This window comes from Crocodylus porosus, unplaced genomic scaffold, assembly GCF_001723895.1.
Source record: "Crocodylus porosus isolate Cpor-Errol unplaced genomic scaffold, CroPor_comp1, whole genome shotgun sequence".
Classification (NCBI taxonomy): Eukaryota; Metazoa; Chordata; order Crocodylia; family Crocodylidae; genus Crocodylus; species Crocodylus porosus.
The window spans coordinates 159,633,601-159,655,247 of record NW_017728906.1 but is presented as its reverse complement, the minus strand read 5'-3'; the positions used below and the strand labels follow the sequence as shown (position 1 = coordinate 159,655,247).

The 21,647-nt window shown below is 42.4% G+C and overlaps 1 protein-coding gene across 4 annotated transcripts in view; it reads right to left on the bottom strand.

Annotated features, from left to right (window-relative positions):
• DCLK1 (doublecortin like kinase 1) overlaps positions 1 to 21,647 on the bottom strand; it is a 396,146-nt gene that overhangs the window by 91,753 nt on the left and 282,746 nt on the right. For 3 of the 4 annotated variants that reach the window (XM_019530072.1, XM_019530074.1, XM_019530076.1), the window contains exon 5: positions 4,794 to 4,888. In XM_019530072.1, coding sequence (XP_019385617.1) covers positions 4,794 to 4,888 — 95 coding nt within the window. Of the gene's footprint in view, positions 1 to 4,793; positions 4,889 to 5,796; positions 5,946 to 21,647 lie in introns of those variants that run through there. The other variant, XM_019530075.1, reaches the window with a different exon arrangement.

Here is a 21,647-nt window from a genome sequence, read left to right as displayed (position 1 = left end):
TGTGAGTGACTCCTGGTTGAAGTGCCTAATGCCTCCTTCTTTCTTTTTTCTTTTTCTTTTGCTGTTGAAGTGAAATAGCCTTGTGGTAGAGAGAATGAGATCTGGGACTCCCAGCTTTTAAGCAAACATCCAAGCTCCACTAGGAAAAAAGCTAATTACTAGGGCTGTGCGAAATGGAAGCGTTCTGTCTCGACCAGTGTTTCTACGTTTTGACAGAATAGTGTTTTATTTTGACTTCAGTCGAAACAGCTGTTCTGTTTCGTTCCGTCGAAATGTTCTGCTGTTTCGACCCTGTTTCGATGGTTTGTCCATAGGGGAAGGTCAAAACAGGCTATAACTTTGGCATTTCTGGCCAGATTTGGATAAAACATGCAGGAATGGTAGCCCCTTCTGAGGGCATGAAACGTGCCAAGCTTCAAGACAATAGGTGCAGGGGGCTTGGGGGAACTGCACCCCAAAATCTTGAGAAAAAAACTCATGTCACGTTTATGTGTTAAGCCACAGCAGAGTCAAAACTGCAGGAATGGTAGCCCCTGCTGAGGACACAAAGGCTGCTAAATTTCAAGGAGATAGGTGCAGGGGGTCTGGGGGAAACTGCACCTCAAGCTGTGGAAATAAAACTCATGACATGGGTGACACTGTGTGTGTTAAGGTGCAGCAGGGTGAAAGCTGCAGGCCTGCTAGACCCCGCTGAAGCCACAAAGCCTGCCAGCTATAGAGAAGATAGATTCAGGGATTCTGGGTTCTGGGGCCCTGCACCTCGGGCTGCTGACAGGCAAAACTCGTGTCATGGGTGCTTGTGGGACTGTGTCTGTCTTGGGGCACGGGGGAGGGGAAACTATTGCAGGCCTGGCTGCTAGGCCCTGCTGTGGCCACTAAGCCTGCCAGCTGTCAAGGAGATGGGTGCAGGGGTTCTGGGTTCTGGGACTATGAACCCCTAGCTGCTCACAGGCAAAACTCATGACATGGGTGCTTGTGCAACTGCTGCCTCTCATCAGGCAGCAGGACAGAAGGTCCCCCATCACTTGCCAGCACAGACCTGGTGGTAATAATTGAGCACAGTATGAACATGAGCCGGCAGTGTGATACTGTGGCCAGCAGGGCCAGCAATACGCTGGCATGCATCAATTGATGCATCTCCAGCAAAACCATTGCAAAGAAGTGATTTACCTGCTCTAGTCAGCTTTACTCAGCACTGGTGAGATCACAGCTGCTTCCAGTTCTGGGCTCCGCACCTTAACAAGGATGTGGTAAAACTTGAGAGAGTCCAGAGAAGGGCTACCCATATGGTCAGAGACTTGTACGGCAAGCCATACAAGGAAAGGCTGAGGGACCTGGGACTCTTCAGTCTGAAAAAGAGAAGACTGAGAGAGGACTTGGTAGCAGCTTCATGCCCTCAGAAGGGGCTACCATTCCTGCAAGTTTTATCCAAATCTGGCCAGAAATGACAGTTTCAACCTTCCCCATTATAGCCTATGGGTGAAATGTCAAGACAGTGTTGAAATGGTGAAACATTTTGATTTGCATTGTTTTGTTTTGAGGCTGTTTTGACCATATCTGTTTTGTTTCCATTTTGCTGTTTCAACCTCAAAACAGGTCAAAACAGCGTCAAAACAAAACTGGTGGCAAAATTTTTAGGCACAGCCCTACTAACTACTGTTTGCTCCAAACCTTTGCTATTCAGTAAGAAGAAACCCCCTCAGCCTAGAGAGGTGCCCTTTAAAAAAACCCAAAATGCTTAAGTGTCACAAATGACTATTTCCTTTCTTGTGCTCTGGAGGAGAATTTTGACAGCCTGCCAAAGTGCTGGACATTCTATTCAGCTGTGTCCCTGGCCATGTACTAAGACCCTGCTGGAAAATCTATGAGTAATCGAGTAGAGAGCCAGGGTTTCTTCTAGCACTTGTCTTGGCTCCCAGACCTAGCACATGACTTCAGCATCCCCTACCCCTATGGGAAGCAGGTTCTCTAATTTCAGCTGGAGGGCAAGGATTGCTAAGAGAGACTTCACTTCCATGAACATTTTGTGGGATTCAGTACATGATCCTCCTGTCTCGTACAGTACATAACCCTTCTGCCTCCCATCAGGAGCCCCAAATGCAGGAGTTCTGCCATGTCCCAGGTAAAATCCAATCAAACTCTCAAATTGACTATGTAGTCTCAACAACCTATGTTACCACCTGGGGCACTACATGTAGCAAGAGTCCCCTACATCTTGCAGGACAGAGGAAGGCTTGCAGGGTTCCCTCTATCACTTTGTTCCAGCAGGCCATCTTGTCCTTTCCCTTGATTTGCCTATAGTTCAAACTCTATGAGATACCTGCATTTGTTTTTACCTTGTTTTTAAAACAAGATAGCAATTTCATACAAAGACAACATTAAAAGACCATTATTTAGGTTGCAAGAGCCAGCACCCACAATTTGTCCATGAAACGATAATTCGCTCATTATGAACATGCATTATGATCTTTAATGATGGAATAACATATTTTTGCTGCAGGACTTCATTTAGCTCACAGCTTACACATGGAAAGGGGTTTAAATTAAACTTGCGTGGCAACTGTAAATCTTGTATTTTCTAACTTTTGAGTGTTCACTTTTGCAACCCAAAAAACATTCTTTATACAAATTAACGTATGATTGTATATAAACAGATGTTGCCTCTATATAAGCACACATAATGTAAGTTTTTATGTTCTTCATAAAGTGTGCACAGAACAACCTACCTTTTTTCCCTTTTCCACTACAGAGGACAGCTGGGGCCAAAGTCTGTCCACAGGTATGTGTGCATACTGTGTATTTCTCACCAAACTTTGAGGGACCCCCTCTGAGGGCAAAATTCTATATTTTAATGACAGTATAGTTTCTCTTCTAGTTTAGCTTGCATTTGAAAGTGAACTTTCCTCAAACTGAACAACAAAATCATAGCATCACCAGACAAAGCTTAAAATCCTTTTACATGCCAACTTGATGACATCATGTCTGATTTAATGCAGAAAAACAGGGTAAGAAGAAGTCATGTGTCATACTCTGCATTCAGGGGTCAAGAACTTTGTGAATAGGATGCATTTGGTGTGCTTTCACCCCCTTCCCAGTGAACACTCATAATAGGAAAATTCTCTTCTGCTCTCCTTGATGGGAAAAAAGCATCAGTAACAAGGAAAGAAATGATAGCTTCTTATCAGAGAAAAGAGGTAGTGACACAATGAATGAGATAATCCTTTGTGGTAATCTATATGGCACCCTTTATTGTCAATGTGAAATCCTGTGAATTTAGATGACTCTTTCCCTCCTCTCCAGTAACTTGCTAATGATTAAGCCATAACCCTTATAAGATCAGAAGGACCAAGATGACAGTTAAGAAGTAAAACCTCGTCTTAAATGAAACTCGTGCTCTCACCTGTTATGTCTCAAATGATAAAGAACCTGACTAACATGAAGTCTGAAACTATTTTCTTTGTCAGTTTTGCATGCAATTCTATTCTGTTGAGATAGGAAGTTGATAGTTTAGTTATAAATAAAGGAGGCAAAAAAAGGCATGAGTTTAACTGCATTTTTCAACAGAAATTTGAGACAAGGTGCAGTGCCTCAGAGAACATGTCACCTTAGGCCCAGACCCAACAGTTCAGAAACTGTCAAAAGACGGTAAATGGACATCTGGCCTACTCTTTTTGAACTGATGCAATTAAATCAATGTGCACAGTCCTGCTGGGTTGAACCAATAATGCTCCTTTACATAGGAATAGCTAAAGTAGTAACAAGGCTAGCACCATTGCTCTTGATAGATAGACACATTGGCTGTGTCCAGATGAGTGCGGCAGTGCAGTATGTGGCACTTCAGACCTATCTGTGGCACCACACACTACACATGCAAGCATTCTCCATGCTTCTACTTTGCAATGTGGGGTGCTTTCTTGACCTGAGGAAATCCCGCGGTCAATAAAAGAAGTGGGGTGGTGCACTTGGCAGTAGTGCACATCGCCCAAAACCAAAGTCTGGCCAGCCAGAGCCATACTCCAGCTTCTGGCCAGACTTCCTGCCATGGCTGAAGCCCCAGGAGGCCCCCAGGTAAGGCTGCTGGCCCTAGTCTCCCCTAGCCCACCTGGGGTAACCTGTCACATGCCAGAGTGTGCATGGCACAGGCATTCCTCAAGGACAAGTAACGGTGGCACGAAGTGCACCGTTGCTACTTGTCCCCCGGGAAACAAACATTCACGCTCATCTGGACATACTCGTTATGTAGTCTCCCTAGGTCTTGGGATTAGAAAGCTGAGTCTACTCATAATTTTGGGCCACCAAGTACCAATGCAACTTGCTCTTGCCTTCTTACTGAGCCAATTTGGGTGGCTCAATCTAAGTATATGCTCGAATCAGAGTTAATTATAGAGTACTTTTTCATTTTGCCTTGGAGTCAAAACTGGGATGGCTTTTGTATGGGATATCTTGCCTACTACCAACTTAAAAATGTAGGACTTGAATGATGTTTAAGCTTTCTTCCAGTTGTAAAAGGCTTGACAAAAAAACAAAAGATGCAAAAAAAAAGTTTTGAAAACAACAGTTGAGGTATCTTCTTTTTCTCTTCTTAAACTACTTTCCAGCACATTTAATATTTTGAAAGGCAGAAATCAGCTGCATTCCAGTTGTTTAAGTGTTGCACAAGCACAACAAGAATGGTATCCAAGCTTTTTCACCCCATCCCTTTAAGTGTTATGGACACTTGTGGAGAAAGCTATTTGATGGCACAAAGATCTCTGCTCAGCCACTCTCAAATATCAGTTTCCTCATTTTCTTACCCTCTGTTTCCGCAGGCTTCCTGGGCTGGTGGGAGATGGGCTTGGAGACTTCCCAGAGCGGGGAGTAGAAAGCTGGCTACCAGGGGTTCCATTAACTAGAAGAGCAATAAATAAATAAAGAAAAGATGGTGTGTAAGCAAAAGCAGAGAAGAATTATTAACTTTAACATATTGTGTTCTTTCTATTTTTTCTTACTGTACTTAGTGTCTCTATCAGATTGTAAACATTACATAGAAGTAATTCACAAATGAACTTTCTTAGCACTGTGAGTCCTACACTGACAGTTTAGATGGTGCTTAGACAAATAATCAACACATCTAAAATGACTGTTTAGTCAAAGTCAATGAACTTCATTACATTTTCTTAAACTGCCTAGTTTCTATGCATACAAATGATGGAAATCCATATGCTTTGTTGCCTTAACAAATATTTGCTATATTTAATCCCTTTCATTTAATTTAGTTGTGCCTCCCAGTGGTACCCACTAGGAATAAAAAGCAGCACTGCTTGCAAGAACAAATCACTGTAGCTTAGTTTCAGATACTCTGTTGTTTGAAGAGATTTCTGCATTACTATCAGACCCAAACATCATCTCAGAACAAACTCTAAAACACTGGACCTACACAAATAAAGGGGCTGTAAAACCCCTGCTACACATCTTACCAAACCATCACTTTCTTAAATAAGTTCATTTAAAAGAAAATCTATTTTTAGGAACAACTTTTGCATTTATTTTTCTTTCTAAAATGAATGAAAACTTAATACTAGCAGACCACAACTGCTTGCTACAAAGTAATCACATGGAAAATATTGATAAGATTCCTAAAAGCTTATTAAAGAATTTAAAGAAATACTACCTAATAGAGATACTCTTTAAATAAGCAACTGCCATATTACAATCCATATTTATCAGCATCAAGAAAAAAATCAGCTAATAGATGCCTCAATCTGAATCTTACAGTAATATTTACTAACTAGAGTACCAGCAAAACATTTAACTTACCTTCTATGAGCTCTAACATGGACACAGTCTTAATGTTTTAACCTGATAATAGCAAGCAAAAAAAATCTTGCCCTGTACTAAGCCAAGCTGTAGCAAAAATGAGAGGCAGTGGGATTAGTTAAGGATAGCTAAGGCTGCTCACAGAGCGAGCTGAATGAGATGCTGGATTCATAAGCAGAAGCCTTTTCTGCGTAAGGCTGACGTCTTCAGAGCAGCAGTGGGAGGTGCAGGTGCTGTCTTAGGGCTACATCAAAGGTGTCAATTAAGCATATTGCCGCTGCTTCAGAATGCTGAGCAACTGCAACCCCCACTCTCCTTCCACGAAGCCCCGAAAGCCTAAGCAATTTCATATGCTCTGCACTGAATCATAACGAGGTGCCTTTGGGGGCAATATACCAAATGACTCATCTGAAAATCAAAATGACAATAACTCTTGTAAAACCTTGGCTGACTGGCAAGCTAGCAACTGCTAAATCCTTCAGATAATGCAGCAGGTCTTTTTAATAGATTTTTTTATTGCTTTTACATACCAATTATTCTCACCAGTAAATATTGGGCCCACATGTTATCAAAAGGGGATGCACACTTACTTTCCTATGGTACTCCGAGATGCATTATACAATACATTATACACAATATGGTTGTGGCTAATAACATGATTTTACAATTAAAACTAGCTCCACTAATAAAGTGTTGGGTTTCTATGATTTTTTTTTCTCATTTGGACAGAAGAGAGAAAAAGGAAACAAAGGAGAGATTAAAAACAAAGTACTGGAGACTAAAAGTCTTCAAGCCTGCTTTACATGGAGCGGACTTACAAGGCCAGTTAGAAACATCAGCTTCACTAATGTAAAAAAAGAAACCATCCTCCTTTACTTTGATCAGATCATCAGAGATCTGACTACTGTCAGAGTGAAATTTAAGGTGGTAGCTTCTACTGAGAACATCTATATCAGTAGTCACCAACCAGTGGATCTCGATCCACTGGTAGATCTCGGAGCCTCCTGGCGTTGATCTGAGGCTGGGGTAGGGGGCTGAGTGCCCGCGTGCATGTACACACATGCCCCAGCCCAGCAGGTCAGTCTGTGGGGGAGTGTCACATGTATTAAGCTCCTGCAAGTTTAAAAATGACCATGGGATGTTTTAACTAAGCTCATTTGATTATTTTAATTAAAGTGCCCTAGTGGCCATTTTTAAACCCATGGGGGCTTACACACATGGTGCTGCGATTATGCTAAAGAACATGTTGAAGCACATGTATAGGCACTGGATAATATCAAAACCATTCTTTCTGAATTCTTTGCAACAGACAAATTACTCTAGCTTTTTTCTATGCTGAAAAAGTGAGGGGAAGCTAAGAGTTGGCCTTTTCCAAGGGGTGTCTTGGATCTAATGAGGTATGTCTTGAGTCTAAAAAGTTTGAGAACCACTGCCTTAGAAACTGATTTTCTCCCCATGATTTGCAATGATAATTTTATTTAGAATGAATGTTTCAGCTCATTTGTCCTCAAAGTAAGTCTAGAGGGAAAAAAGTAGACATGTAATGGCATTCATTTACCTTTAGAATTTGATCCTAGATACAGTAGGGTTACCATACGTCTGTGTTTTCCCAGACATGCCCTCTTTTTTGGCCCCTTGTCTTTGTGTCTGGACTAGTTTTTGAAATGCGAGCAAATGTATGGGTTTTTGCTTTGCCTCTGCTTTCCTGGGCTGGCTGCTTGGGGCTGGGAGCAGTGGGCAAGGTGATTGGCTGTTGTGGGTCATGTGGTCTGCCTGAGGGTCCCTGCAAACTGCTCCCAGGTAAGAGATGAAGATTGTGTGTGTGTGTGTGTGTGTGTGCGTGTGCGCACTGCATGGACAGCTGGGTTGGGGAGGCGGAGGCTATGGGTCGGAAGTAAGGGGCACTGGCAGGGCTGGGGGGGCGGGGAGCTGCAGGTCAGGAGTGCGGGACACCAGCAGCACTTGTGGGGGAGAGAGGCTGCAGGCTGGGAGTGAGGAGTACTGGCAGTGCTGGAGGGGGCAAGGAGCTGCGGGTCAGGAGTGAGGGGCATTGGCAGGGCTGGGGGGCCAGGTGGCTGTTGGTTGGGAGTGTGGGGTGGGCACCAGCAGGGCTGAGGGAGAAGGGGCTTGGGAGTGAGGGGCAGAGGCAGGGCATGGACATATCACTGCCCTTCCGTTACATACCCTCTTGCTCCTTCCCCCCACCTCTACACTCCTCCTTCCCCTCCACAAGTGTCCTCTTTTTTGGTACTGGAAATATGGTAACCCTAAGATACAAAGCACAGCCCATATTTACAGGGTGCCAAAAAAGACATTTCTTTACATACACTCTTCTACATTTGCAAGACTCAGCATCTTTTGAGAATATCTATTATCTGTTCACTGGCAGCCCGGAGTCCCTCAGAGGAGCTGAGTTTGTTGCTATAGAGAGTTCCAAAGTACATGGGGTAAAATCTTGGCCCTAATGAAATGAGTGAGAGTTTGGCCTTTAACGCTAATAGAACCATGATTTCAATGCCAGTCCTTACCATATTTTCTCTTGCATAACACCCCCACAACTAAAATAAGCACCTTGTTTTTGAAAGGCAGAATGAAGAAAATAAACCTTTGCTTAAGAGTCTCTGCTGGAAATGTCCACAGCCAGCAGCTTGAGAGGCCTCTTTGCAGAACACTTAGCTTTATTTCTATTTTCCCCTGGCATAGGCTTAAGCGGCAAAAGCTGCCGTTACTCGATTTCCTCAATTATATTGTGCGCTCCAACAACTGGATTCTGGAAAGATGTACGTGTTGTATGTGACGAAACATGGTACTTCACAGATGGCATTATTCTCAATGAGAATCCTCAGTAAAGACTGTACTACTGGGATGTGCCTACATACTCCATGTAAAGACAGAACCTTATGAAAAGGTATCATGATGGAAGACAATACAGATCTCATCTTGCATCACACTGAGGGTGTGGACATACATAACACTGAGACAATTTTAAATGTGGTTTAAACTGCAACCACACAGATGTACAGGTCTGTTTAGAATGGCTTAAAGCTTTTGGAAAGTTTAAAAAGTATGTCTAGATAATCAGGTATTATTTTGAACTGGTTCTCCATGAACAGGTTCACTGTTATGTGCGGGCACCAAGTTTTGCATAACTACAGACTGGTCAGTCCTCCAGGCATTTAATATTGCACTGTTCCTTACATGAGCCTTTTTGCTTATTCTACCAGCTCTGATTGCTGGGGACCTGGATTCTCCTCCTGGCTGGAAAAATCCAAAGAGCCTAGAGCCATCTCATAGATAGCCTTTAAAATATTTCCAAGCCAACCCCCCACCCCGACTCACACCTGCACTGACCTAATTGTCTCAGAGTCTAGAATTCTCCAGAAATTTCTCTCCCTGGGACCTCTTGCATTCCCCTGGCTAACAGGCCATTTCACTCAGATGCCTTTGCTACTGGGTGCTTTTTCTCATTACAAACAAACAATAACTTGAGTGCCCATCCCACAAGTGGCCCCTTCAGTCTGCAAACTGAGGCAATTGTCACTGCCTCAGAACACAATGGTAAGAGATACTTAGCAGTTTAGCCTACTACCTTTTCCTTAAGTATGGATCCCTCAGTTCCTTTGAATGAAACAGGTCCAAAATCATAAAGATATATACAAACACCATAACATCATCTATACAGTGATAAAAATGGAAATAGCATAACATGGTCTTTTCAATGGGACCCCAAGTGCCATATCAGTACATGCAGTCGTCGACTTACAACATTTCAAGTTACAATGTTTCACACTTACAATGTTTATAATTTACACCCCAGTTCAACTTTCTTACATCAGGTTTGACTTTACAAAGCTTGATCCAAAGTGACACAATGCCAGCAAACAAGTTTGCTTCATCACCCATCTCCCTAGGGAGCATCTTTCCAAACTTCCTGGGACACTTTCTTTAAGAAAGCAGACAAGACTCCAGAAAAACCTGCAGCCAAGACTCCAGCCAAGATCCCTTCAAAAAGTCCAGCAAAGTCACCTCAAAGAAGTCCTTCCAAATCAATATGATTGCTATTTACAATATAAATACATTAATGTAGCTATATTATTCATCTATAATTGATTGAGTACAAGATTCTGGGTTATTTCTGGTGAAAATAGGGTATCAGGCCTTGGTTCAGGAACCAATCCCCCATTTATAACCTAGTTTCCTATGGGAAAATTGGTTCCAAGCTACAACGTTTTGACTTAAAACACAGTTATCAGGAACAAATTGTGTCATAAATCCAAGGACTGCCTGTATAAGAAAATCTGCATGACTTCCCACAAATTCTCCAAGATTTTGTGGAGTTTGTATCACCAAGCATGGAACTGATGGCCATTCAGTGGTATTAAATGCCTATTGTGCAGTGGTTTCTTTTTCTTCACCCAGGAATTGATGTGTTTAAAAGTGCATCCATCCACACCAATCTCACAGCGGTGGAAAAGGAATTGAAATAAAATAAGCAGCTTTCTCAGAAAATCATAGAATCATAGAAAATTTGGGTTGGAAGGGACCTCAGGAGGTCATCTAGTTCAACCCCCTGCTCAAATCAGGACCATCCTCAACTAGGTCATCCCAGCCAAAGTATTGTCTAGGTGGGTCTTAAAAACCTCCAAGGATGGAGATTCTACCACCTCTCTGGGTAACCTTTTCCAGTGTTTTACTACCCTTTGAGTGAGAAAATTTTCCCTAATATCTAACCTAAATGTCCCTTGCTGCAACTTGAGAAAAGTGTTTTTAAGTTGCAGCCTGAGGCAGAAATCTTGGGCAGGCCCTGGAAAACCCAGTCTCACAGGAACACAGAAGCAGGGATACACACAGCCCCTTTGCCCCATCCATCTAATCTGGATTTTCTTGCTAAGTAAATCCTGGGAAAACTTTGGGCACTTGTCACTGAGGCATGATGGGCTGGGTACTTACTTCCACCTTTGGTGGCAATTCAATAGCAGCGCAATGTCTGAAAGGTTAGAACCCTTACAAATGCATGTGTGGACACCTCTAAATTGTGACAATCATTAACTGGTTTATAATTAGGAGGCATCCTGGTTTTCTCTGATAAAAAAGAAATCCCCAATTTTCAGATTAAAAGAAGTAACCCAAAATTCACATTTTTTCATGATCAAAATGAAACACCACTATATATGTATATTCAAATATTAGTGGTGTTTCATTTTAATCATGGAAAAATGTGGATTTTGGGCTACTTTTTTAATTTAAAAATTGGGGATTTTTTTTTAAATCAGAGAAAACCAGGGTCCCTGCTAATCAGTGACATTCTTGAAATGGCTCAAACTTTAATCAGGTCAATCCATGCCCAGGAGGGTGTAAAAGGAGACTCCCCGAGTGACCAGGGAGTGAGCAAACAGGGCAGTTTGCAAGCAGTTTGCTGGGAGCAAGAGGAGGAAGGGGAAGAGAAGCCAGGCCCCAGAACCCCAGAACCTAGTCTGGGAAGGCAAGCGAGCCAGGGTCGCTTGTCTGTTTGGCTTGCTGAGTGTTTGTTTGGTGAGTTGTGTATTTGGGTGTGTGCTCTGAGGAGCTAGGAGTACAGCTAGCTGGGTGATTGCTGGGTGACTGATTGCTTGTGTCTGGCAAAAGCCCTAAGAATAAGACAAAGCCTATCTGGGTCCAGGAGGGTGTAAAAGGAGACTTCCAGAATGGCCAGGGGCAGCAAATAGGGCAGTTTGAAAGTAAATTTTCCACCCTCTTCATTGAAGGGGAGGCTTTAAGATGATTTTTTTCTTTAATTAAGAGTAGCGTAAGTAGCTAAAACTCAGCAGTTAGACCAACACTTAAGTCCCTTGTTTCACTAGAGTCCCAAGGAGAGGTGAGTTTGTTAGGGAGTTTGGTGAGAGGAAGAAGGTTAGCAGGGAAAATGACCTTTCAGGAGCAAGGAGCAGTGAACAGGCCAGCTTACAGGCGAGTTTGCCTGGGAAAGTCTGCTTGGAAAGAGGGGCAGAAAGACAAAGATGGCAAATTTAAGAGACCAGTGGAAACTGATGGAGGATGCCACAATGTCAGAACCACAGCCACTGCCCACTCTTCCCCTGTTTGCACAATTGAGGCTTCCACCTAGGTTCTGGTTTGGTGGAAGTTGTGGAGATAGAGGCTTGCAGATTCCCTCCAGTGAAAGCCAGGTGGAGAAATACCTGTGGCACGAGTGGTGCCGCCTGATAGTGTCTCTCAGGGAGCAGGCAAAAGAACTACAGGAGGAGGTAGCAGGGCTTTGAAGCATCCTTCACCATGAGGACTTCATTGATTTAATGCTGGAAGAGACCAGTAGGACTGCAGAGGAAGGACTACCAGAACTGGCACAAGAGAGGGAAGAGGAGATGGATTCCCAGGAAGGTGGAAGCTGTAAGCTTCTGACTTCTGGCAGCAAGCAGAAGTCTTCATTTACACCTGCAGTGGTTTGACTGGAGAACCGATATGGGGCCCTAGCAATAGAGAAGGAGAAGGAGGGGCACATTCAGTTGGTGGAAGAGGCCATACTAGGCATCCCCTAGGTTGGGAAGTTCGAGACCACTGCCACCAAGAAGCAGCAATAGGTTGTGGTGGTTGGAGACTCCCATCTGTGGGGGATGAAGGCATCTATCTTCTGGCCTGACCTATTGTCTCAGGAGTCTGCCACCTGCCCAGAGCCTGGATCCAAGATGTCACACAAGGATTGCTGAGACGCATCTGGCCCTCTTACCCCATGCTGCTTATCCAGGTTGGCACCAGAGATACTGCCAAAAGGGACCCTAAGCAGATCAAAAGTGATTACAGGGTTCTGGGCACAAGAGTGAAGAGGAAGAAGGGCCCGGGTGGTGTTCTCCTAGATTCTTCTAATCAAGGAAAAGGGCCCTGACAGGAGCAGATGCATCCTGCAGATCCTGGCAGGTTGGACAGCAGCAACCATGACTGCACACATGGGATCACCAGCAGGGCTTGAGTTTTTTCAACCACTGGATGTTGTTCCAAGATGAAGAATTGCTTGGAAGAGATGGGATCCACCTGGCAAAGAGAGGAAAGAGCATCTTCTCAGACAGGCTCATAAACCTGGTGAGGAAGTCTTTAAACCAGATTTGCCAGGGGTTGGAAACGAAAGATCTGAGGTTAGTGGGAAAAAAAGGTGACCTGGAGGAAGCACAAGCCTTCTCATTCTTCCTGAGAAAGTAGGGCAATTGGCTAATTACCTCATGTTCCTGTACAAAAACATACAGAGCCTGGGAAACAAGCAGGAAGAATTGGAAGTCCTTGTAGTCACAGAACTATGATATGACTGGAGTAATAGAGACTTGATAGGACAGCTTACATGACTAGTGTACTGTCACAGATAGGTATAAACTGTTTAGGAAGTACAGGCAGGGGAGGAGAGGAGGAGGAGTTGTATTTTATGTAAGAGGGTTGTATGATTGTTCAGAGCTCCAGTATAAAACTGGAGATAGACCTGTTGAAAGTCTCTAGGTTAGAGGGGAGAGCAGCGAGGGTGATATCATGGTGGGGGTCTGCTATAGACAACCAGAGTAGGAGGATGAAGTTTTCTTCAAACACCTACCAGAAGTTTCCCAATCACCAGCCCTGGTTCTGGGACAGGATGATTGAGGGACTTCAATCATCCTGACATCTGGGAGTGCAATATAGCAGTGCACAGGCAGTACAGGAAGTTTTTGGAGAGTGTTGGGGACAACTTCTTGGCAGAAATGTTGGAAAGCTCAACTAGGCCTCATGCTCTTGACCTGCTGCTCACAAACAGGAAAGAATTGATGGGGAATGTAGAAGTGGATGGCAAGTTGGGCAGCAGTAATCATGAGATGATTTTGTTCAGAAAAGGAAGGAAGGAGAGCAGCAGAATAAGGACCATGGACATCAGAAAAGCAGACTTCAACTCACTCATGGAACTAATGGGCAGGATCACCTGGGAAGCCAATCTGAAGGGGAAAAGAGACCTGATTGTATTTTAAAGAAGCCTTACTGAGGGCACAGGAACAAACTATCCAGTTGCACAGGATGAGACTAGCAAGCATGGCAGAAGACCATCTTGGCTTACCAAGGAACTATTCAGTGAGCTAAAACAAAGTGAAAGTTTACAAGAAGTAGAAACTTAGACAAAGGGAAGCATATAAGAGTATTGCTTGGGCATGCAGGGATAAAATCAGGAAGGCCAAAGTGCAAATGGAGTTGCAGCTAGCTTGCTACATGAAAGGTAACAAGATTGGTTTCTACAAGCATGTCAGCAACAAGAAGATCAGGAAATGATCTTACTGAATAGGGGAGGCAACCTAGTGACAGATGATGTGGAAAAGGCTGAAGTGCTTAATGCCTTTTTCACCTCAGTCTTCACAGGCAAGGTCAGCTCTCAGACTGTGCACCTGTCAGCACAGTTTGGGGAGGAAGTGAGCAGCCCTCAATAGTGAAAGAACAGGTTAGGGACTACTTAAAGAAGGTGGATGTGTACAAATCTATGGGACCAGATGCAGTGCACCCGAGGGTGCTGAGGAAGGTGACAGATGTGTTTGCAGAGCTGTCGGTCATTATCTTTGAAAAATCATGGCAGTCAGGAGAGATCCCAGATGCTTGGAAAAGAGCAAATATAGTACCCATCTTTAAGAAAGAGAAGAAGGAGGATCCAGGGGATTATAGACTAATCAGCCTAACCCCAATCCCTGGAAAAATCATGGAGCAAGTCCTCAAGGAATCCATTCTAAGCATTTGAAAGCGAAGAAGATAATTAAAAACAGTCAGCATGGATTCACTAAGGACACGTCATGACTGACCAATCTGCTTGCCTTCTATAATGAGATGACTGGCTCTCTGGGATGCAGGAAGAACAGTGGATGTGATATACCTTGACTTTAGTAAGGCTTTTGATACAGTCTCCCACAACATTCTTGCAAGCAAGCTAAGGAAGTACAGGTGAATGTATGGACTATAAGGTGGAGAGAAAACTGGCTTGATGGTTGGCCTCAAAGGATAGTAATCAATGGTTTGATATCTACCTGGCAGGTGGTATCAAGTGGAGTGCCTCAGGGATCAATCCTGAGACCAGTTTGTTCAATATCTTTATCCATGATCTGGAAGATGACATAGAACATACCCTCAGCAAGTTTTCAGATGACATCAGGGTGGAGGGGAGTAGTAGATATGCTGGAAAGTAGGGCTAGGATTCAGCAAGAACTAGACGTATTGGAGGACTGGACCAAAAGAAATCTCATGAGGTACAATAAGGACAAGTGAAAAGTCCTGCACTTAGGATATAACAATCCCATGCACTGATACAGGCTGGTACAACTGACTAAACAGCAGCTCTGCAGAAAAGGACTTGGGGTTATAGTGGACAATAAGCTGAATATGAGCCAACCATGCACTCTTGTTGTGAAGAAGGCTTAATGGCATATCCATACCCTGCATTAGTAAGAGCATTGCCAGCAGATTGAGGGAAGTGATTGTTCCTTTCAATTTGACACTGATGAGGTCACCTATGGAATAGTATGTCCAGTTTTGGGCCCCCCAGTACAGAAAGGATGTGGACAAATTGGAGAGAGTCCAGCAGAGGGCAACAAAAAGGGTTAGGGGGCTGGAGAACATGACTGAGGAGAGCCTGAGGGAACTGGGATTATTTAATCTGGAGAAAAGAAGACAGAGGGATTTACTAGCAGCCTTCAATGACACCTGAAGGGTGGTTCCAAAGAGGATGGAGCTAGATTGTTCTCAGTGATGGCAGATGTCAGAACAAGGAGCAGTGGTCTCAAGTTGCTGCAAGGGAGGCTAGGTTAGATATTAGAATAAAGTTTCTCACAAGGAGGGTAGTAAAGTACTGGAAGAGGTTACCCAGAGAGGATGTGAAATCTCCATCCTTGGGAGTTTGTAAGACCTGGCTAGACAAAGCTTTGGCTGGGATGATCTAGTAGGGGATGGTCCTGCTTTGAAGCAGGGGGTTGAACTGGATGACCTCTTGAGGTCCCTTCCAATCCTGATTTTCTATGATTCTAAAATGGAGATTGCACAGGCAGGTACAGCCTTTTGATTTATTAACTTATGACTGGTTGACCATTTCTTTCCTGTTTGTATCCTTTACTTCTGACTTCTTGCAAAGAGTTAAATTAACATAAGTGTGAAGTGAATATGGAAGTGAATCAGGAATTTGGATAGGGACTGAGAATGTACTTGAACAGCAGTTACAGTGTGATAATTTTTCTTTTGGCATACTTCTAACTAATGAAGTATATGCCAGATATCATGGTGACAAATGCTTTAACAACTTTTCATAATAAATGGTAATATAAAAACTTCCAATAGATAAAGGTAAAAAAATTAAACTGCCTGAAAATGTCATTTCTTGGTGGAATTTACATGGAATCCCTTGTTACATCATATTTGGCTGATACCTACATTGCATGTCTCACTGACTGATGTAGCATATGTTCCTGTGTGGAATACTGATACAGATAAAAACATACCAAAATTGGTAAATCTTTGGTGTGATTACTAATTATGCTGTGTGAGGCAAAATATTTCTTCTCACTTTTGACTAAAATGGCAGCCATTACAGAATTCAAGCCAACATAAATGTCCTTCTTTAGTTTTATGAACAAAGGTATGATATGTTGAACACATACCAAATAGATAAAGTTATAATAAAATTATTTAGGCTACCATGACTATGTGTACATAGCTTCCACCCAAACACTTTACTTCTTATAATCCTTTGCAGAATTTGTCCTGTTTAAACCATTTAGGTTTTCAGGGTATGGATATGCCTTTTTATTTGTTCTTCAGAACACATGGTGGCCCTGTGGTGCTATAGAAATAAATACAAAAAAATAAAACCATTGAGTGCTGATGCCGTCATCTCCTGAAATAAATGGAAAATGTGATTCTTATGAGGGGGCTTAAAACAAGTTATAATTTTGTAAATAAACCTGAGCTTTGGCTGCGTCAGTCAGAAATAATTAATTTTTTTAAAATGTACCTTTTTAATAAAAAATGAAGAATTAATAAAATTCAATAAAGGTGCCCAGTTATTATTTTGAGAACCTGGCAATACCAGTATATTGTACAGAAATCATAGTGTATTGATAAAAATTGCCTATTGAGGTATGAACATTTTGTACTCCATAAAATACGTTTGCCTGATTTTGTGTATTTGCTAAAAAGGTTTTCCAAACATGAAATGACTGTATGTGGAGCAAGATGATATTTGAGGCTAGATCAGAACTCACACACAAAATATATGCCAATCTCTGTTAAAAATAATTTCAATAGTCATAACAACATGCATGGTTCATGTTGAACAGCTATTAGTCCAGGGACATAAAATGGTAGCCCACAGAGGAGGCCCCCCACATAGTATACTCAGGATAATTGTGGCAATTTGTTGCTTTCCTTTTTCTGATAAAAAATTTCCCTGTGAAGATTATATAGTTTTCTAGTAAAGGAACAAAATGTACCTTGTTTTTAATTCCCTTCTGTTATTGTATTTTTAATTGTCTGTATGGTCTTTTTTCGCTTTATCTTTAGTGCCAGAAAGACATGATTTTTCATACTGAGACAGCTGTCTCAAAGTACAATCCTAGTAGAGACAAAGCATGGCGGCTTTTACCTCAGTGCAATCAGTCAAGGTAGAGCCTAAATGTTCAGTGTAGGGTTCACTTTGACTAGAAACACAGGGGTAAAAGCATTCCTTTGACTTCTCTGTGCTAGAACTCTATATCAAAATAGGTATCTCCATAGAAAAAAATACATCATTATTTTTACAGTGTAGATACAGCTTTGGACTACCATTGGAGGGGTTGGGTTTGTTCCACTGTCAACAGATTACAAATGTCAGCAGTAAAAATCAGGTCTAGGGTTACATTTACACTGTGACTGAACATTCCTGAGTTAGCTTCAAACTGGCTGGTCTTGGCCAGATTAGCCACAGAATTGCAGAGCTCAGTGCAAGTTGTGAAACCTATGAGAACCAGGGTAAATACTCAGGCAGTTAGTGTGAGCCAAGCTCTATGCTGTCATGTCTAAACTGCTATCAATAGCTAAGCTAGCTCATTTAAAGCTAGCTTGGGTATGTCTTCAGCACACTGCAGTCACTGCTGTGACTGCAGGATAGACGCAGCCTCAGACCCAAAAGGCAAGACACCTTTGTGGAATATAATTCCATGGGTGTTCTTGGATGCTTCAAAATACATGAATCCCAGAAGCAAACATTCAACAGTCCCAAAGCAGGGGGATCCACATGGTGAACAACTTGTATAGGAGTCAATAAATGGTTTGTCAGAATAAATATATCGCTCTGTTTATTGGATAATTGTCCCAGTTTCTTTTCTGCATTTGATTCAGCAAGAAACAAGGGCAGTTTATCAGAATCAAAGAGCCTGGCCTGTAACTCTATTTAATGTGTAAAGTAAAAATTAGCTATTGTAAAACTGTGACTAGGTAGGAGAGTAAGTAGAAACTCTCTTATCTCGTCAGGAGTCTTGTTTAATTTCAAACTAGGAAAAAATCAAACTAGTTAAGTGATCAAAAATAGGATTTCTGTGGTAGCCTAAAGGGGCTAGCTAGGTCCTTAACTCTGGTCCGGTGTCTTCAATGGGTTTCAGATGCCTAAATATTATAATAATGCAAATGTAAGCTAAATATTATTATAATGCAAACTGAAGTATTGCACTGAAGGCAATCTGATATGTCAAGTCACTGTCTCAGAGACTGATATGTCAAGTCCCTATCTCAGGGATTCCAGGTCCTGAGGGCCTTCTGGAGTTATAACCTTGTTCAGGTTATTGAAAAACAGTTGTATGTGGGTGGCTACATGACCACTCAAACCAAATGAATCTGTTTTTACAAAGGAACATGTCCACCTCCTTTTTTTTTTTTACATAAAAGAAGACATTACAAGTATTCAGTCTAGAAAAGCAAATATTAAGTTTTCATTTCTGTATACTCCAACCTTTTCCTTTTGAGAAATACACAAACTGGCAATGTTTTGCTATTTGGTATACGATTACTTTGCCCAGGTGAAATTTTTCAAGCATATACTACCAGATAATATAACATATTATACAAATTCTTCATGAACAAATCTCCAGATTTGAGAATGTATGTCCCCTCTAAATGACATCTGAACTAAACATTTGCTTCATTAAGCAGGTGAAATCACCAGATGACTTTCCAATATGCCAGTGAAGCTCCCTACTGCCCACCTGTGGCACGAGCAAATGGCATGAGATTCTAGCATTTCACCCAAAATGAAACATTTCCATTTCAGGTGTCCAGGAATAACTTGTATTCTAGTGGTTAGGGCATTCTCCTAAGAATTTTCATGACATGAGAAATGCCAACACAAGATTTCCCCCACTGCTGGAATGCTGCCGAAGCTCCCCAGCTGCACTGGCTAGATTCAATGGTTCTAAGGCAGTAGGTTGCTGTCACCTGGCTTTGACTGTAAACTCTTTTGGGCAGATGTTGCTATCAATGTACATGATGCGTGTACGTGCACAGCTCCTAGCAAAAAGGGGATGCAATCTTGCACTCCCAAATTGTATAAATTAGTTATGTATAAAACTTTACAATTAACCAGCCAATGAAGGTTAGGTGGCTACCATGGGTGTGTGTAAACAAAATGGGGGCCCTAAACTGAAGCAGTGGATTTTAAAAAACACCACTTCAATTTAGGGTTGATTAAATCCCCGAGTTGCGCACACACCCCGCTGACTTACTTGCCTCTCCAGCAGGGAGGGGAGAATGAACTGCCAGCGGGTGGAGCAGCCACTGGGCTGCGGGGGGATGGGGAGGGGAAGAGGTGGCTGGTGCTTCCCTCCATGGCAGTGGCAGGCCCCCCCTGCAGGTGGCACTCACCCACAGGCACCTGGCTCAGGCAGTCTTGGGGGGCACCGCAGCCTGGAGGGAAGCACCAGGTGCCTATGCAGCTCAGGCAGGCAGGCAGGCTCCAGGGGGGAAAAGAAAAAGAACAGGCACGCTGCTTTCTTGGGCAGAGCCTGCTTTCCTGGGCTGCTGCCAGGCTGCCTGCAGGGCTTCCTGCAGAGCTGTGGAGTTGCACACAGCCCGATGCTTCGCTCTATGGCTGTAGGGGCAGCAAACTAAAATTTCTCGAAGGAGTTTTAGTTCGTTGTGTCCCAAGTAATTTAAAGAGCATTACATTGATGAATTTCCTACAGCGGCTGGAATAAATGCATAATATGCCACCGAGGCATGCAAACACAGACATCATTAAAGCAGTACAAAAGCATTTAGCCCGCTTTAAAGTGTCATGCACAAACATCTCTTGTTTTGTCTATACACGGCCCCTGATAGTTGTTAATCTGGATGCCTCTTTTAAGGCCCTAAATAGTCTAAGCCCTAAATAGCTAAGTGGCCAACTCCTCCTGTATAGTCTAAGGCCAAGTAAGGGCAGTCTCTAGACACTACCATTTGGGCTCCAACTTTGTTCTGCAAAAAACCCATGGTATTTCTTGGTATACCTCAGGTCTGGAAGTCCCTCCAGCCTGGACACCCCAGATCTGGAAGTCCCTCCAGCTTGGACATCTTCAGGAACTGCTGCAGGACCTTTTTACTTGGGTATTCCCTCAGAAGGTGGGGCTAAATTTGAGGGTAGTGTCTGGGGAGTTTCTTCTATTACATATGATCTTATTTTGATAATTTTATCTTTATAATTTACATGTGTTTTATTGTTAGCTCCTCCTAATTCTCTTTTGGGGAGGTTGGCATATAAATCTGATATATAAATAATAAATTTTAAAAGTTGTCTACATTTTTACATAAAGAGAGGCTGTTTTAATTAAACAAATTCCTGTTTCCAGCTGCCTGCAAATTTCTGTTTTAGTATATTTAGTTCATGTGGTGAGTTGAATTAAAAAGGTGAAAGAAACAAACAAGACACAGAAGTTCATAGTCTTTTTTATATATAAAGAAAGAAGAAACTGTGTAAGAAGCACATTCAGCTTGTTAATTATTTTAATTTGTAGGCCTCAATGGGAAACTGACAAGGCACTTAGTTTCATTTCCATTACAATGAGGATCCCACTTAGTTCATTAAAATTTTGTCCTGAATCAAGCATAAAATTCATTTGAAGTTGGATCTCCCAGTTGTCAAGAAAATCCCTAGACACTAGGATACAGGATATTCTTGGGTGCCTGAAACTGAAATGTTTTGTTCAGGATGAAATGGAATATAATTTTTCACTTTTCACATGAGGAAAAACTTAAAGATGTTAACTAAAATATATTTTAAAAAATCACCTCTGCTGCTGACTGAAAAAAAAAAATCAATAATTTCCATAAGCCTCATATTGCAAATAAGCCTCCTGGGCTGAATAGGACTTTCCCTGCAACTACCTATTAGTGAGCCAGGGGCCATTGTGGCTTTGGGCACAGGAATTTAGAGCAAAAGAGAATGTCTCTCAGATTTCCAATCTTCCTTCTGCCTCCAGACACTGTAGCAAGAAACCCTTTTGTTTGTGTCCCCCGCCCCCTTCAAATGTGAAGTTCCTCCATATGGCAAAAGCCCTTCTTTTAGTATTTGCCCCCTTTTGGGGATGCTTTCTCTTTCCCACCTTTTCTTCCTTCCTCTCTCTTTTTCTTTTATTATATCATTATTATTTTATATAAGGTGTACTTGTAGTGAAAATAGAACTTGTAGATGCTTTTACTTTAAGTTTAAAAGTAAGTTGCACCATGTAACAATGTTAGCAAGAGCAGGAATCTCTGTATAAAGCAGGTCCCTGAATGAATCATGGTTGATTGTGTAACACAGTAGCTAGTCCGGATGTGTATGTTAATGAGCGGCAATTAAAACCTACAAAATCAAAGACTAAGGAGAAGAAAGAATC